The following is an 18,176-nucleotide window of genomic DNA, read 5'->3' as shown; positions in this document are numbered from 1 at the left end:
GTCTTTTTGTTCTGTATCTATTCACATGGCCCAGTCATTCGTTCTAAATGTTCTATTACCATACTGGCTGGCAACGTTCCTATCCCTTACTTGCTAGCTAGCCAACTACGGCTAATTTACAGTCACGTCAAAAATGCAGCCAGAATAACAGCAAAGTAGCTGTTTTCTATTGACATTTATTTGGATAAATCCATAACAATGCGCAAATGAGGCACGATTTCGCCTGGCATAGCAAATGTGGTCACTTGTCAGGACACTGTTGTTCAGAGGAGCTAGCCAACAACAAAGCTACAGTAACACAATCACTTCAAACTGAAGCTGGAAAGACTGCAAATTACTTTTTTCAATATATTTTTTTGTTTACATCCATAAAAATGATGCCAGCTGATTCCAGATTTTGACTGGCTGAGAAACGCTGCCTTCCTGTCTGTCTCGTCCTGACTCCCGACACGTTCATTACTATGGGACAGCAGGAGATCGAATTTCAATATTGAAACAGTGTTGCAAATGTCGGAGAGATAGATAGCAAGGTTTATTTCAAATATCTGCTGTTGAAAGCAAAATGTTGGTTTAAAAGAAATGTGAGATAATGTCTAGATGCTTTTTATAGTGGAGATCAAGTTTATAAGTTGCCTGGCTGGGCTGATGAGACAAGCATTTTAACGTCATAGATTTAGCAAGTGGTAATTTGTGGAATAGACACCGGCTGAAATGCGGTTTTAATCAATCAGCATTCAGAAATAGACCCACCCGTTATATAATATCAAGTGTATGGACCAGGTTTCCCTTGAGTAGGGTTGCACAATTCTGGAAACTTTCAATAAATTCACAGATTATCCAGAAATCCAGGTTGGAAACCCGGAATCCTCCAACCAGAATTTCGGGAAAATCTGGGAATTTATTGAAAGTTTCTAGAATTTTGCAATATTATAAAACAGTGTGAAAGTAGAGCAATGCTGGGTATCTTGAATCGTGTTTAAGATAAGATAGTACTTAATTTCTCTGGTATTTGAATGGTTTTGGTCCGGTTTGTCTCTGTCAGTGTCTTCCTGGGTACCACGGGGTGAACTGCTCCAAGGAGATCAACGAATGTCTGTCTCAGCCCTGTCAGCACGGGGGCACCTGCATCGACCTCATAAACACCTACAAATGCTCCTGTCCCAGAGGAACACAAGGTACACATTAGCACACACACACCAGCCATCTCATAAAACTCTCTATGAAGCTCTCATCCGTCTACAGTCTACCACTGAAAAACAAGCACAGAACAGTTAGTAGCCGCATATTAGTCATGTACAACCATGCAGTAGTAGACTAAGTGGAGCTCTATGCTAAATTACATAGAATTAGATGTAATCATGTTCTTCCGTATTTCCTGCTTATTCCCTCCTGATTCCGCGAGTCCTCCAACCTGGATTTCTAGATAATCTGGAAATGTATTGAAAGTTTCCAGAATTGTGCAACCCTACTCAAGGGAGACCTGGTCCATACACTTGATATTATACAACGGGTGGGTCTAATTCTGAATGCTAATCCTCAGCCCACCCTTTCCCCAGGCATTCACTGTGAGATCAACCTGGACGACTGCAATCCCTCTACGGACCCTCTGACCAATGAGCCCAAGTGTTTCAACAAGGGTCAGTGTGTGGACAGAGTGGGGGGCTACCACTGCATGTGCCCCGCTGGCTACGTAGGGGAGCGCTGCGAGGGTGACGTCAACGAGTGCCTGTCGGACCCCTGCGACCTGCGAGGCTCCTACAACTGTGTCCAGCTCACCAACAGCTACCGCTGTGAGTGTCGCACTGGATACACAGGTACTGACCATACCCTACGCATCTCAAATACATTTGATTATTCTGTGTTTATGACCAATTGAAACAACAATGCAAAAAAAACACATTGTCCACACATTTGTAATGTACATAAATAACACACATCGTTCTCCCTCTCTCTTCTCAACTCCAGGCCAGCGCTGTGACAAGGTGTTTGATGGCTGTAAGGGGAGACCATGTAGGAACGGGGGAATGTGTGAAGTGGCCAGTAACAACCCCGACGGATTCATCTGCAAATGCCCACCGGTGAGCACATTTACATTTTAGTCATTTAACAGACACTCTCATCCAGAGCAGTAGTGAGTGCTGACATTTTTGTACTGGTCCTCGTGGAAATCAAACCTACAGCCCTGGCATTGCAAGCGCCTTGCTCTACCAACTGAGCCACACTCCACTGACCAGACCACAAACTGTGGACCTCACCCTGGCCATAATGGCAACATGTTCCCCATATAGAGAAAAGGGAATAGGGTGACATTTGGACAGCCCCTGGTTCCCTCTGTATTTCTAGCCACAATCTCATTAAGCATCATTATTGATGTGTTTGATTAACTTTCAGTCTCTTTTTTGTATATCTTTGTGGAAAGGGAGCGGTTTGGCGATGCAAAGTAAATGTGTGTGCCAACAGACTGTGTTTTAAGGTACAACCTCATCTCACCTATCTCTGTCTATCCAGGGCTACACAGGCTCCTCCTGCGAATTCGACTCACGCTGTGGTAGCCTCAACTGCAGAAATGGTGGCACCTGTGTCTCCGGTCACCTGAGCCCTCGTTGCCTGTGCCCCACGGCTTTTACCGACCCTGAGTGCCAGACTCCCACGAACAGCCCCTGCAACGTCAACCACTGCTACAATGGGGGCACTTGCCAGAGAACCCCCGATGCACCCTTCTTCCACTGCAGCTGCCCGAACAACTTCAATGGCCTGCTCTGCCACATCCTCGATTACTCCTTTCCCGGTGGGTTCGGCCGGGACATCACACCACCACCCGAGGTAGAGGTGAGCTGCGAGATCCCGCAGTGCGACGAGTGGGCAGGCAACCACATCTGTGACTCGTTGTGCAACAACCATGCCTGCGGCTGGGACGGCGGCGACTGCTCGCTCAACTTCGATGACCCATGGCAGAACTGCTCGGCGGCTCTGCAGTGCTGGCGGTACTTCAATGACGGGAAGTGCGACGAGCAGTGCAAAAGCCCTGGGTGTCTCTATGACGGCTTCGACTGCCAGGGACAGGAGGGACAGTGCAAGTGAGTCTCAGTCCAGCTCGAATTCCTATATCCTATGTTCCATCTCAACCTCTCACTATGCCCAGTCTCAAACCTGTTTCACTCTCAGATGATTATTAAAACATATTAAACCATGTATGAAGGATGATATGTTGTGTTTGTAAGAATAATGAACATTGTCTACTTCCAACCTTCCAACTCCTTACAAGTCTATCTATGCAAGTAATCTTTTCTAACCTACCTACTTTTCTATCTACATTGCGACCTCATCCAATTTCTCTGTCTTTAGTTAAGTGCTAATCCTAATATTGACTATGTTAATGCTCCCTCTCCCCAGCCCGCTGTATGACCAGTACTGTAAGGACCACTACGCGGACGGCCACTGCGACCAGGGCTGTAACAACGCAGAGTGCGAGTGGGACGGCCTGGACTGCGCCAACAACATGCCCGAGAAGCTAGCTGATGGCCACCTGGTCCTTGTGGTCCACATCCCCCCCGAGCAGCTAAAAAATGGTTTGTCCTCGTTCCTCCGTGAGCTCAGCAGCGTTTTGCACACCAACGTGGTGTTCCGGCGCGACGCAAACGGAGAGCCCATGGTGTTCCCCTACTATGGCAGCGAGCAGGAGCTGGCCAAGCACAACGTGAAGCGTTCCACCGACAGCTGGCCCGACTGGGCGGTCGTGCCGGCCAACAGGCTGGGCCAGGTGAAGGAGAGCGCGGGATCCATGGTGAACCTGCCCCGCCAGCGCCGAGAATTGGACCTCATGCAGGTCAAAGGGTAGGTACACACACTTGTTCATTTTGTTATACATTGCTCAGGCACACGCACGAATGCACTCAGTCGCTCGCTCACTCACTCAAACACTCACTCAGACATTACTTGTTGAGTCTTTCCAAATAATTTTCCTTAGATTTGATATTTGAGAGGAGAGTCAGAAGTTGACCTGATTGGTCAAGTGAATCCTTTCCTTCACTATTATTGGTTGAATTAACTCTCCCTTTCTCGGATAGGTCGGTGGTATACCTGGAGATTGATAACCGCCAGTGCTACCAGCAGTCCACGGAATGCTTCCAGAGCGCCACCGACGTCGCCGCGTTCCTGGGAGCACTGGCCTCCAGCGGGAATCTCAATGTTCCTTACATCGAGGCAGTCACCAGTAAGTACCAACATACAGTATCTCTCCAGCTGAAATACTCTCCATTAAAAAATGTCTCTCCTTCATAAAATATGACTATGAAATTATGAAAATAGACCAATAACTACTTTAATGCTTGTGATTTTAGATGATGGTGATGATGATGGTAACTTTATATGTATCCATTAGGAAAAATGTGTGTCATACAGCATGCCAATATACAGACATTCACATAGACAGACGTAGAACACCTACAGTTGAAGTCGGAAGTTCACATACACCTTAGCCAAATACATTTAAACTCAGTTTTTCACAATTCCTGACATTTAATCCAAGTAAAAATTACCTGTCTTAGGTCAGTTAGGATCACCACTTTATTTTAAGAAGGTGAATTGTCAGAATAATAGTAGAGGGAGTAATTTATTTCAGCTTTTATTTCTTTCATCACATTCCCAGTGGGTCAGAAGTTTACATTCACTCAAATAGTATTTGGTAGCATTGCCTTTAAATTGTTTAACTTGGGTCAAACGTTTCGGGTAGCCTTCCACAAGCTTCCCACAATAAGTTGGGTGAATTTTGGCACATTCCTCCTGACAGAGCTGGTGTAACTGAGTCAGGTTTGTAGGCCTCCTTGCTCGCACACGCTTTTTCAGTTCTGCCCACATATTTTCTATAGGATTGAGGTCAGGGCTTTGTGATGGCCACTCCAATACCTTGACTTTGTTGTCCACAACTTTGGAAGTATGCTTGGGGTCATTTGGAAGACCCATTTGCGACCAAGCTTTAACTTCTTGACTGATGTCTTGAGATGTTGCTTTAATACATCCACATAATTTTACTTCCTCATGATGCCATCTACTTTGTGAAGTGCACCAGTCCCTCTTGCAGCAAACACCCCCACAACATGATGCTGCCACCCCCGTGCTTCACGGTTGGGTTTCAGTTCTTCGGCTTGCAAGCCTCCCCCTTTTCCCTCCAAACATAATGATGGTCATTATGGCCAAACAGTTCCATTTTTGATTCATCAGACCAGAGGACATTTCTCCAAAAAGTACAAACTTTGTCACCATGTGCGGTTGCAAACTGTAGTCTGGCTTTTTTATGGCGGTTTTGGAGCAGTGGCTTCTTCCTTGCTGAGCGGCCTTTCACGTTGTGTCAATATATAGGACTCGTTTTACTGTGAATTTAGATACTTTTGTACCTGTTTCCTCCAGCATCTTCACAAGGTCCTTTGCTGTTGTTCTGGGATTCATTTGCACTTTTTGCACCAACGTATGTTCATCTCTAGGAGACAGAACGCGTCTCCTTCCTGAGCGGTATGACGGCTGCGTGGTCCCATGGTGTTTATACTTGCGTACTACTGTTTGTACAGATGAACGTGGTACCTTCAGGTGTTTGGAAATTGCTCCCAAGGATGAACCAGACTTGTGGAGGTCAACTATTTTTTTCTGAGGACTTATCTATTTTTCTTTGGTTTTCCCATGATGTCAAGCATAGAGGCCCTGAGTTTGAAGGTAGGCCTTGAAATACATCCACAGGTACACCTCCAATTTACTCAAATGATGTAAATTACCCTATCAGATGCTTCTAATGCCATGACATCATTTTCTGGAATTTGTCAAGCTATTTAAAGGCACAGACAACTTAGTGTATGTAAACTTCTGACCCACTGGAATTGTGATACAGTGAAATAATCTGTCTGTAAACAATTGTTGTAAAAATTACGTGTCATGCACAAAGTAGATGTCCTAACCGACTTGCCAAAGCTATAGTTTGTTAACAAGAAATTTGTGGAGTGGCTGAAAACAAGTTTTAATGACTCCAACCTAACTATATGTAAACTTCCGACTTCAACTGTAAGAATTACATACATGGTACAACAGTTGTGTCCCCATTCTGACATGCTGTACTCTCCCTGCCCCTCTCTCCCAGGTGTGCAGCCCACCCCTGCATCCTCTGAGCTATACCCCATGTACGTGGTGTTCCTGGGGCTGGCTGTACTGGGCTTCATCTGCCTGGGGGTGCTGGTGTCACGTAAACGCCGACGGGAGCACGGACAGCTCTGGTTCCCTGAGGGCTTCAAAGTTTCTGAGCCCAGCAAGAAGAAACGCAGAGAGCCCGTGGGAGAGGACTCTGTGGGACTCAAGTAAGTGCGTGTGTGTTTGTGTGTGTGTGTGTTTTCATGTGTGGCTTATCTATAACTGGTCTTTCCTATGTCCATCAGGCCTCTGAAGAACATTTTGGACATTTCTCTGATGGACGGCAGCCGGAATGGATTGTGGGGAGAGGAGGAGCCAGACTCGAGACGCTTTAGGGTAAGAGAGCATCTGAAACCTACACAGACCATATACAACCACTAAATGTATAAAATAGTGTACACATCTGGAAATTGTTGAATTAATGTTAAATACATAAACAGATAATTGCTTTTACCTACATAATGTGTATTGTGTGGTCACAGAGATTGTTGCCCTGTATTCGTTTTTTGGATCTTTTGTACGATAGTTGATGGTCCATGTTTGTCTCTGTGTTAGTTTGAGGAGCAGGCCATGTTGGACCTAGATGACCGCACTGACCACAGACAGTGGACCCAGCAACACCTGGATGCGGCTGACCTGCGGATCCCTTCCATCGCCCCCACGCCTCCCCAGGGAGAGATCGAGAATGACTGCATGGACGTCAATGTCCGAGGCCCAGGTGTGTGAGGATCTCCCTCTGCTCTTTTTTCTCTCTATATACAATACCAGTCAAAAGTTTGGTCAGTCACAGTGGTATGGTATTCTGCCACTGTGTACTCTCTGTTTAGGGCCAAATAGCATTTCAGTTTGCTCTGTTTTTGGTAATTTCTTTCCAATGGGTCAAGTAATTATCCTTTTGTTTTCTTATGATTTGGTTGGGTCTAATTGTGTTGCTGTCCTGGGGCTCTGTGATGTCTGTGTTTGTGAACAGAGCCCCAGGACCAGCTTTCTTACGAGACTCTTCTCTAGGTTAATCTCTCTGTAGGTGATGGCTTTGTTATGGAAGGTTTGGGAATGGCTTCCTTTTAGGTGGTTGTAGAATTTAACAGCTCTTTTCTGGATTTTGATCATTAGCGGGTATCAGTCTAATTCTGCTCTGTATGCATTATTTGGTGTTTTACGTTGTGCACGGAGGAGTCTCAAATTGGTGTTCCATTTTGTGAATTCTTGGTTGGTGAGCAGACCCCAGACCTCACAACCATAAAGGGCAATGGGTTCTGTAACTGATTCAAGTATTTTTTGCCAGATCCTAATTGGTATGTCGAATTTTACGTTCCTTTTGATGGCATAGAAGGCCCTTCTTGCATTGTCTCAGCTTTGTGGAAGTTACCTGTGGCGCCAATGTTTAGGCTGAGGTATGTATAGTTTTCTGTGTGCTCTAGGGCAACGGTGTCTAGGTGGAATTGGTATTCGTGGTCCTAGGAACTGGACCTTTTTTGGAACACTTATTTTTGTCTTACTGAGATTTACTGTCAGGGCCCATGTCTGACATAATTGTGCAGAAGATCTAGGTGCTGCTGTAGACCCTCTTTGGTTGGGGACAGAAGCACCAGATCATCAGCAAACAGTAGACATTTGACTTCAGATTCTAGTAGGGTGATGCCGGGTGATGCAAACTTTTCGCCAATCGCCAATTTGTTGATATATATGTTGAAGAGGGTGGGGCTTAAGCTGCATCCCTGTCTCACCCCCCGGCCCTGTGGAAAGAAATGTGGGTTTTTTTGCCAATTTTAACCGCCCACTTGTTGTTTGTGTACATGGATTTTATAATGTCGTATCTTTTTCCCCCAACACCACTTTCCCTCTGCCATGGTGCCAAATTGAGTCAAAAGCTTTTTTTTTATCAACAAAGCATGAGAAGACTTTGCCTTTATTTTGGTTTGTTTGTGAATTAGGGTGTGCAGGGTGAATACGTGGTCTGTCGTACGGTAATTTGGTAAAAAGCCAATTTGACATTTGCTCAGTACATTGTTTTTGCTGAGGAAATGTACGAGTCTGCTGTTAATGATAATGCAGAGGAATTTCCTAAGGTTGCTGTTGACGCATATCCCACGTTAGTTTGTCTCCACTTTTGTGGATTGGGGTGATCAGTCCTGGTTCCGAATATTGTGGAATATGCCAGAGTTGAGGATGATGTTAACCTCTATGGGCTAGGTGGGACGCCCACCTACTCAACAGCCAGTGTAATCCCGTGGCGCGTTATTCAAATACCTTAGAAATGCAAAACCTTCAATTTTTCAAACATATGACTATTTTACACCATTTTAAAGAAATGACTCTCGTTAATCTAACCACACTGTCCGATTTCAAAAAGGCTTTACAACGAAAGCAAAACATTAGATTATGTCAGCAGAGTACCCAGCCAGAAATAATCAGACACCCATTTTTCAAGCTAGCATATAATGTCACATAAACCCAAACCACAGCTAAATGTAGCACTAAACTTTGATGATCTTCATCAGATGACAACCCTAGGACATTATGTTATACAATACATGCATGTTTTGTTCAATCAAGTTCATATTTATATCAAAAAACAGCTTTTTACATAAGCATGTGACTAGCATGTGACTAGCATTCCGACCGACACTGCCGGTGAATTTACTAAATTACTCACGATAAACGTTCACAAAAAGCATAACAATTATTTTAAGAATTATAGATACAGAACTCCTCTATGCACTCGATATGTCCGATTTTAAAATAGCTTTTCGGTGAAAGCACATTTTGCAATATTCTAGGTAGATAGCCCGGCATCACAGGGCTAGCTATTTAGACACCCAGCAAGTTTAGCACTCATCAAAGTCAGATTTACTATAAGAAAAATCTTATTACCTTTGCTGTCTTCGTCAGATTGCACTCCCAGGACATCTACTTCAATAACAAATGTTGGTTTGGTCCAAAATAATCCATCGTTATATCCAAACAGAGGCGTTTTGTTCGTGCATTCAAGACACTATCCGAAAGGGTAAATAAGGGTTACGAGAATGGCGCAATTCGTGACAAAAGATTTCTAAATATTCCATTACCGTACTTCGAAGCATGTCAACCGCTGTTTAAAAATCTATTTTTATGCCATTTTTCTCATAAAAAAGCGATAATATTCCGACCAGGAATCTGCGTTTAGGTAAACAGACAAAAGAAAAGAAAGCATTCGGTCGACTCGGGCACGCGCCTAAGCCCATAGTACTCTGAGCGGCCACTTGCCAAAAGCGATAAAGTGTTTCAGCCAGAGCCTGCCTCGATATCCTTCAGCTTTTTCCCGGGCTCTGAGAGCCTATGGGAGCCGTAGGAAGTGTCACATTATTGCAAAGATCCTCAGTCTTCAATAAAAAGAGCCAAGATGAAACACAACTTGTCAGACAGGCCACTTCCTGTATGGAATCTTCTCAGGTTTTGGCCTGCCATTTGAGTTCTGTTATACTCACAGACACCATTCAAACAGTTTTAGAAACTTTAGGGTGTTTTCTATCCAAAGCCAATAATTATATGCATATTCTAGTTACTGGGCAGGAGTAGTATCCAGATTAAATCGGGTACGTTTTTTATCCGGCTGTGTCAATACTGCCCCCTAGCCCTAACAGGTTAAAGAGTTTAAGTATAGCCAATTGGAATTTGTGGTCTGTATATTTTATCATTTCATTTAGGATACCATCAACCCCACAGGCTTTTTTGGGTTGGAGGGTTTGTATTTTGTCCTGTAGTTCATTCAATGTAATTGGAGAATCCAGTGTAGTCTTTAATAGTTGATTCTAAGATTTTTATTTGATCATGTATATGTTTTTGCTGTTTGTTCCTTGTTATAGAGCCAAAAAGATTGGAGAAGTGTTTTATCCATACATCTCTGTTTTGGATAGATAACTCTTCGTGTTTTTGTTTGTTTTAGAGTTTTCCAATTTTCCCAGAAGTGGTTAGATTCTATGGATTCTTCAATTACATTGAGCTGGTGTCTGACGTGCTGTTCCTTCTTTTTCCGTAGTGTATTTCTGTATTGTTTTAGTGATTCACCATAGTGAAGGCGTAGGCTCAGGTTTTCTGGGTCTCTATGTTTTTGGTTAGACAGGTTTCTCAATTTCTTTCTTAGGTTTTTGTGTTCTTCATCAAACCATTTGTCATTGTTGTTTATTTTCTTAGGTTGTCTGCTTGACATTTTTAGATTTGGTAGGGAAGCTGAGAGGTCAAATATACTGTTTAGGTTTGCTACTGCCAGGTATTCACCTTCACAATTACAGTGAAACATTTTGTCCAGGAAGTTGTCTAGTAGGGATTGAATTTGTTATTGCCTAATTGTTTTTTGGTAGATTCCCACACTACTTTCCTTCCATCTATAGCATTTTATAATATTATTCAGTTCCTTTGGTTTTGATGCCTCATGATTGAGCAAAGCTCTGTTCAAGGAGTGTGATTTTGCTGTGATCTGATAAAGCTGTCACTGGACTGACTGTGAACGCTCTAAGAGACTATGGGTTGAGGTCAGTGATAAAGTAGTCTACAGTACTACTGCCAAGAGAAGAGCTATACATGTACCTACCATAACTGTTCCCTTGAAGCCTACCGTTGACTATGTACATACCCAGCGTCCAACAGAGCTGCAGGAGTTGTGACCTGTTTTTGTTGGTTATGTTGTCGCAAGTGGGGCATGTGGGGGAGGGAATGCTGTCACCTCCAGGTAGGTGTTTGTCGCCCTGTGTGCTGACAGTGTCAGGTTCTTGTCCAGTTCTGGCATTTAGGTCGCCACAGACTAGTACATGTCCCTGGGCCTGGAAATTGTTGATCTCCCCCTCTTGGATGGAGTAGCTGGAGGACGTCTGATATGGGGGCCTATATAGTGTCTCTGTCATACCCCCCTGTCACATGACTTGTTTAGAAGTGACATTAAAGACGTCCTCCAGTGATTAAACAAACAAAAAAATATCCTGTTGAAATGGGATATCCCAAGTATAAATAAATGTAAAGTGCACACACTAAAAGGGTAAATAAATATGTTATGAGAAAAATAATGTTTGTTCAACACAACTGCAAACTTGGAGTAGGGCTTTCAATGACTTGGTTTGATGGGAATTTGTGATGATATTGGCCTCCCCCTTGCTTGAGGGACAATAGAGGAGCAATAACTAAAACAAAAGAGCAAAGGCCCACACCCCTATGCCCACCTATTGTTAAGTAAATCAGGTGTTAAATGAGGTGAAAAGGAGACTGGAGTGCCACTCAGTTTAAATCAAGTATTTGCCCTTTGTCCTAATGTGTGTCTTTTCTCTCTATCCACCTCCCATCTCTCAGACGGTTTCACTCCTCTAATGATCGCATCATGCAGCGGAGGAGGCTTGGAGACGGGGAACAGTGAGGAGGAGGAGGACCCTTCGGCTGAGATCATCTCTGACTTCATCTACCAGGGCGCCAACCTACACAACCAGACGGACCGCACAGGCGAGACCGCTCTTCACCTGGCCGCCCGCTACGCCCGTTCCGACGCCGCCAAGCGACTGCTGGAGTCCACCGCCGACGCCAACGTCCAGGACAACATGGGGCGCACTCCACTGCACGCCGCTGTGGCTGCAGATGCACAGGGAGTCTTCCAGGTACCAGAGTTCTCTATACTACTACAGTACTCTAGTAGTGCTACATACTTAGCATAGTGCTACTCTGAATTAATAAATACATTCATTTTATATGCCACTTTTCATTTGTGGACTATCAAAATCCTTTTCTAAAGCATGTGCAAAAAGGTGCATTTACGTGAATTAAAAATGCTATTATATACAATGCCATATGTAGCATTCCCTATTACCAGTTAAGCATTTGGACTTTGCTCTCAGATTTAGCCTGTACTGTACATGTTCACTAAAGGTGTCTGTCTTTTCATTCAGATTCTGATCCGGAACCGGGCAACTGATCTTGACGCCCGCATGCATGATGGAACGACTCCTCTGATCCTGGCTGCCCGATTGGCTGTGGAAGGCATGGTGGATGAGCTTATCAACTGCCATGCTGATGCCAACGCCATCGATGACTTTGGTAGGTTACAGGCTGACTACGCGAGCGTTGCAAAATACATTTAGAAATCTATAGTATTAAATTATTGCACCCACACTGCTCGCGCTCACCGAGCGTCTGCGTCGCCAAGGGCTAAAATAGAAGTCAGTTCTATTTGTGACGCAGATCGCGCTGCAAGTCCTGCCTCTCCCATCTCCTCATTGGTTTATAGAAGCAGGTACCAACGTGTTCTCTCCCCATTGGTTATACCCACGTGGGTGACTGAAGACGAACGAGGTCAGTGGCGGTAATGCACCTAATTTATGAAAGTTGCCAATCGCAATATAAAGTCAAGAGAAGAAAAAGCCTGGAAGGATGAGAGATGACTAGACACTATTCGGTTGAGCGTTTTATGTGTGGATTAATTGGTGGAGTAGAGGACCATGTGCATTTCAGGTAAAATAACAACTCAATGTTTATATCCCAGGACAAATTAGCTAGTAACAGCAAGCTAGCTAAATAGAACAAATTAGCTAGCAAGTGCAAGCTTGCTAGCTAAATTGCCATAAATGTTTAATGCTTTTCGACCTGTCCCCATTTATGCACGATGGTGCACGCGCGCAGCCGGTTTGGGTTCCGTGTTACACTGAATTTACTTTGGTTCTATTCACATATCTCCCACACAGTGTACTAAGGGAATGGGTGTAATTTGAGATTTGCCCTTAACCGGCTGACCCATCTTCATGGACTATGGCCCTCATGGTCTAGGAATGTGCAGGTTATTTGCTTTAGTATTAAATCATCCATTCTTTTATTTTATTTTATTTTTTCTCCAGGTAAATCTGCCCTTCATTGGGCTTCAGCTGTCAACAACGTGGATGCTGCCATGGTGTTGTTGAAGAATGGCGCCAACAAAGACATGCAGAACAACAAGGTGAAAAACATGGGTCACACAAACATGGCTCTTACATATCACACTAGTTGACACACTAGTGAAACTACTATTTGCCAACTTGTGTAGATATGTGTGTAATTGTTACATGCTCAATGGTGTATTTCGAAATGTTGAGAAAAAAATACGAAACGCTGATTGTGCAATGCCATTCCAGTAAATGCCACCATTGTTCAAGGGATCAAAGAATAATCACAATCGAATGTAAAATAAGGTATTGTATAAACATTTTCTCACGCACTGTTTGCTGTCTCTCTAGGAGGAAACTCCTCTCTTTCTGGCAGCCAGAGAGGGCAGTTATGAGACGGCCAAGGTACTGCTGGAGCACTTTGCCAACCGTGAGATCACCGACCACCTGGACCAGCTGCCCCGGGACATTGCCCAGGAGCGAATGCACCATGACATCATCCGTCTGCTCGATGAATGCAACCTGGTGAGGAGCCCAGGGCTCCATAATGGGACCCTGAGCGCCACCAGCCTGTCCCCTCCTCTGTGCTCCCCCAACGGATACCTGGGCAGCCTCAAGCCCACCGCCCCGGGCAAGAAGGTCCGCAAGCCAGGCTCTGGAGGGAAGGATGGTGGCAAAGATATGAGGATACGGAAGAAGAAGTCCCTGGATGGGAAGGGCAGTCTGCTGGACAGCTCAGCCGTTCTCTCGCCCGTCGACTCCCTGGAGTCGCCCCACGGGTACCTGTCCGACGTGGCGTCGCCGCCAATGACATCGCCATTCCAGCAGTCTCCACCCATGTCGTTCAACCACCTGCAAGGCAGTGGAGACAGCCACCTGGGTCAGATGGGCATGGGCAAGGGGCAGGACATGGGGCGTATGCCCTTTGACCCGAACCCTCCCCGCCTGTCCCACCTGCCTGTTTCCAGCCCCGCCAGCCAGGGAACCATCACTATGGCCATGGGCGGAACTGGGGGAAGAGGACAGTGTGATTGGCACTCCAGGATGCACTCGGGTCTCGGGCAGCAGGGTGGCTTCAACCAAGGCCTTCCCATGTCCCACGGTATGATGGCTCCCCTCCGCGGGGTCCCCACTGCCACCCTGTCCCGGATCATGGGCTACCAGGGCCTGCAGACCAGCCATCTGGGCACGCCGCCCCACCTCATGCAGCAGATGCACTCCCGGCAGGACCCGCAGCTCCAGCAACAGAACTCCAACTCCACCACGGCCGGCCAGGTACTGAGCCAGAGTTTCCTGAGCAGCGAGCTGTGCGGCTCGGACCTGCAGCAGGGCAACGGGGTGGGTCGCTCGGTCCCCATCCACACCATCCTCCCCCAGGAGACCCAGATTCTCGGCACACAGTTCCTCACCCCACCCTCCCAGCACAGCTATTCCGGCCCAATAGACAACACACCCAATCACCAGCTGCAGGTGCCTGACCACCCCTTTCTAACTCCCTCCCCCGGATCCCCTGACCAATGGTCCAGCTCCTCTCCACATTCCAATATGTCTGATTGGTCAGAGGGCATCTCCAGTCCTCCAATGAGTTTGCATTCTCAGATGGGCCTTATCCCTAACCAGTTTAAGTAGAGTGGACAGAAGAACTCGTCAATAGGAAAACGAAATAAAAAATACTTTTAAATGGACAATGGACAAGAACATCTGACCTGACTGAAGATTCTCCTTTTTTATTATCAATTTTTATACTAACGAAAAGAACAGTTTTTAAATTTTTTTTTATTGATGCACTTTTTTGACATGATATAAAGAAGATGCTTTTATATTTCTGCTTTTAAAAAAATTGGAAGGGTACCTGGGCTGTGTGTGCGGGGAGATTGGGGACAGGGCGTCAGGAAAGGAGTATGTCTATCTACCGTGACGCAGAGGCTACTGACTGTGCGAACACTGGCTATTTATTGGTGTCTTATGTTGCTCTCATTACTGGATCGTGCACCAATTTTCACTGTTTTATTTTGGGAGTGCATTGTCATTATGATGTTTTGTATAATATATTTTTCAGGGGAATGTTTGTTGTAAAAGTTCCAGTATTAATTGATTAGATGTATAAACTCATCTTTTTTAACTGAAGCAAGTTTGTTACTGAACTACAATTCATTAAGTCTTAACACTGAGTATGCGCTAGAGAATGGATGATCGAACCTGTGTCTTAAAATGCCACCCCTGTCAGTTTAACGGTTGACGTCTGCGGTAAAATTAGTTTGGGGGATTAGAATGGGACCAGATGAGTCCCACTGGGAAACTGTGTTAACTGAAAGTGCAATGGTAAGTTCATCCAGGACATGAGATAAAACTTAAAGACAAATTACATCTTACACATGCTTTATTCTACAATGGTGTGTCATTGTTATTTTGCTCCTTTGAAGGCAAAAATGTCATCTTTGGGTGAGATTCCCAGTGAGTGTCCTCTACATCGAGGGTGCTTTTTGTGTGTGTATGAGAGAAAGGAGGAAGTTCTTGTGTGTTTGACATCACCTGCGCTTTGTGGGGAGCATGGTATAGGTGTCTTATGTCACATTTATAAACAAGATCAGAGATAAGTGTTTTAAGAAATGTCATTCAAAGGTGTATGTACATGCAATGTTTGCAAACAAAAAGTATTTCCTGTCAAATATCTTCTTGATTCAATAAAGGGCACTGTTAAGCTTGCAGTTATGGATGACATGTTTTATTATTTATTAACGGTTACATTCACACAATAATGTGATTGACTAACCACAATAGATGAATAACAGTTTGATTAGAATGTTTTCAAGCTTTGCAACGGAATGATTTCCCTAATAATCCTGTTTACATGGACACATCTGAAATCAGGCTACCTGATGGGACTTTGATAAATGCAGAAAATCTCATTGTAGCCTATAAATATGAAATGAATTTATGGATTTTTTTATTTGACCTTTACATTTTAGTCATTTAGCAGACACTCTTATACAGAGTCACTAACAGTTAGTGCATTCATCTTAAGATAGCTAGGTGGGACAACCACATATTAGTCATAGTAAGTCAATTTTTCCTCAAAGGAGCTATCAGCTAAGTCAGAGCTAGTAAAGGGGAAATGCATTGTTTTTTCTTTTTTCAACCCGACTGCAGGTTATGATTCAACTTGGCACTGCATTATTGTTTCTGACACACACACACAGAGACAAAGGATATACACAGTTTACTAGGTACAGCCATCTAGTACCTGGGTCGGACCCACCTTTGCCTCCATAAACAGCCTGAATTCTTCGGGGCATTCTACAAGATGTCGGAAACGTTCAACAGGGATGTTGGTCCATGATGGCATCACGCAGTTGCTGCAGATTGGATGGCGGTACATTCATGCTGTGAACAGCCCGTTCCATCTCATCCCAAAGATGCTCTTTTGGTTTGAGGTCTGGGAACTGCACAAGGCACTCAAGTAAACTGAACTCGCTGTCATGTTCCAGGCTAGAACGGTGTGTGGGTAAAATCATTAGGTAAGCCAATCCCAGTAAAAAAAGCTATATTACAGCCTATGTTTTGATATAAACCGTTGTTGGCTCTATAACCCAATCATTCATACGCCATCGTGATATACAATAAGGCCATGACAAAAAAAGACAGTCACACAGTGGAGGAATAAATTAAAGTACACATGTTTGTTTGATCACAAAATCGGAGAGCAACATCTGTCCGGTGAAGTCCACGAAGCAAATATTGCATGTAACAAACAGTTATATGACCTGCAGCATGGTCAAGCAAGTTAACGATTTTGACAGTTTACTCAACAACTACTGATTTAGAACCACAGAGTTACCGCAAGTCAGCACAAAGACAACAGGAGCACTGCCTCTGCTATTTTAGCACCATTTCAACTTAAACATTTAAACATAATCAAATCAACTAGACTATGTATATATGCTTAGTTTAATACACTGCAGAAAAACTGAAATATACCAAAAACAATTTATCCCAATCGGTGTTGCTAAATATCATGTGGCTGTCCATGATACTGATTTCTGTCTGTCTGTGTGTGTGTGCCGTCCTCCTCTCTCATGTTGGCAAAATGGTCTGTACCCTTTTACTTTTTGTTTTCATAGGCTAGTAAGCATTTTAGCTAGGTAGCCTAACTTCTTCGAATGACCCAGCTAAGTTCGCTAGCTAGTTAATGTGAACCTACTAGGCTACATATTGAACTTCAATCGTCTCAGGCCAGTTGCACAACATATTCATTTATGGTTAGGTCAGAATCGCCGTCGTAATCATTGGTCTGTACAGATAATTAAGACACGTTTTTCTGACAATGATGACCTTTTGCTCAGGATGTGATTTGATTGGTGTGTGTGGGGCGTTTGGTGGGCGTTTTGCTGTGCCAGGACAACCCACAGTTGAGCTTAGCTCAACGCTGATTGGCAAATTATTTTTTTATTGTTTTTATCAAGGGAAGCCAAATGCTTGCTGGCATATGTCATACTCTTTTGTTCCACATAGCATCAGATACATGGGCTACACATACTGAGACAGAGAGGCGCAGTTTCCCTCGCTCAGATGATTTCTCTGGTGAGATTCAGTCACTTGCGAATTGACAGAAAATTATGAAAACGGAGAGACGAAAGATACATTTTTTATTTGTATTTATTTTTTATATTTGGGGAAGCCTGGCTTCCCTTTGTATTCATGAATACAAGCCACTGGTTCCAGGCAATGTTTTTCTACTCCTCAATTGTCCAGTGTTGGTGATCGCGGGGCCACTGGAGCTGCTTCTTGTTTTTAGCTGATAGGAGAGAAACCCAGTGTGGTTATGTGCTGCAATATCCATTCGTGACAAAGATCGAAGAGTTGTGCTTTCTGAAATGTCATTCTGCACACCACTGTTGTACTGTGCCGTTATTTGTCTGTTTGTGGCCAGCCTGTTAGCTTACATGATTCTTGCCATTCTCCTTTGACTTCTCCCATCAACAAGCTGTTTTCGCCCACAGGGCTGCCGCTTACTAGAAGTTTTTTGTTTGTCGCACCATTCTCGGTAAATCCTAGACATTGTCGTACGTGAAAAGCCCAGGAGGGCGTTTCTGAGATACTGGATCCGGCGTGCCAGGCACTGACGATCATATC

At 44.3% G+C, this 18,176-nt stretch overlaps 1 protein-coding gene across 2 annotated transcripts in view; it reads left to right on the top strand.

Annotated features, from left to right (window-relative positions):
- LOC106560538 (neurogenic locus notch homolog protein 1) overlaps window positions 1-15,751 on the top strand; it is a 71,461-nt gene extending 55,710 nt beyond the window's left edge. For both annotated transcript variants that reach the window (XM_014123523.3, XM_045688052.2), the window contains 13 exons: window positions 1,043-1,175; window positions 1,557-1,814; window positions 1,966-2,078; window positions 2,509-3,077; window positions 3,394-3,834; window positions 4,068-4,213; window positions 6,125-6,338; window positions 6,417-6,507; window positions 6,727-6,889; window positions 11,491-11,789; window positions 12,078-12,225; window positions 13,020-13,117; window positions 13,395-15,751. In XM_014123523.3, the coding sequence (XP_013978998.1) occupies window positions 1,043-1,175; window positions 1,557-1,814; window positions 1,966-2,078; window positions 2,509-3,077; window positions 3,394-3,834; window positions 4,068-4,213; window positions 6,125-6,338; window positions 6,417-6,507; window positions 6,727-6,889; window positions 11,491-11,789; window positions 12,078-12,225; window positions 13,020-13,117; window positions 13,395-14,672 (3,951 nt within the window). In that variant the 3' untranslated portion in view covers window positions 14,673-15,751. The remainder of the gene's footprint in view (window positions 1-1,042; window positions 1,176-1,556; window positions 1,815-1,965; window positions 2,079-2,508; window positions 3,078-3,393; window positions 3,835-4,067; window positions 4,214-6,124; window positions 6,339-6,416; window positions 6,508-6,726; window positions 6,890-11,490; window positions 11,790-12,077; window positions 12,226-13,019; window positions 13,118-13,394) is intronic.
- The last annotated feature ends 2,425 nt before the right edge of the window (window positions 15,752-18,176 follow it).

The sequence above is a fragment of the Salmo salar genome, chromosome 01, assembly GCF_965601325.2.
Source record: "Salmo salar chromosome 01, fSalSal1, whole genome shotgun sequence".
Lineage (NCBI taxonomy): Eukaryota > Metazoa > Chordata > Actinopteri > Salmoniformes > Salmonidae > Salmo > Salmo salar.
The sequence above is the reverse complement of the archived record's forward strand: the minus strand, read 5'-3'. Positions and strand labels throughout refer to the sequence as shown.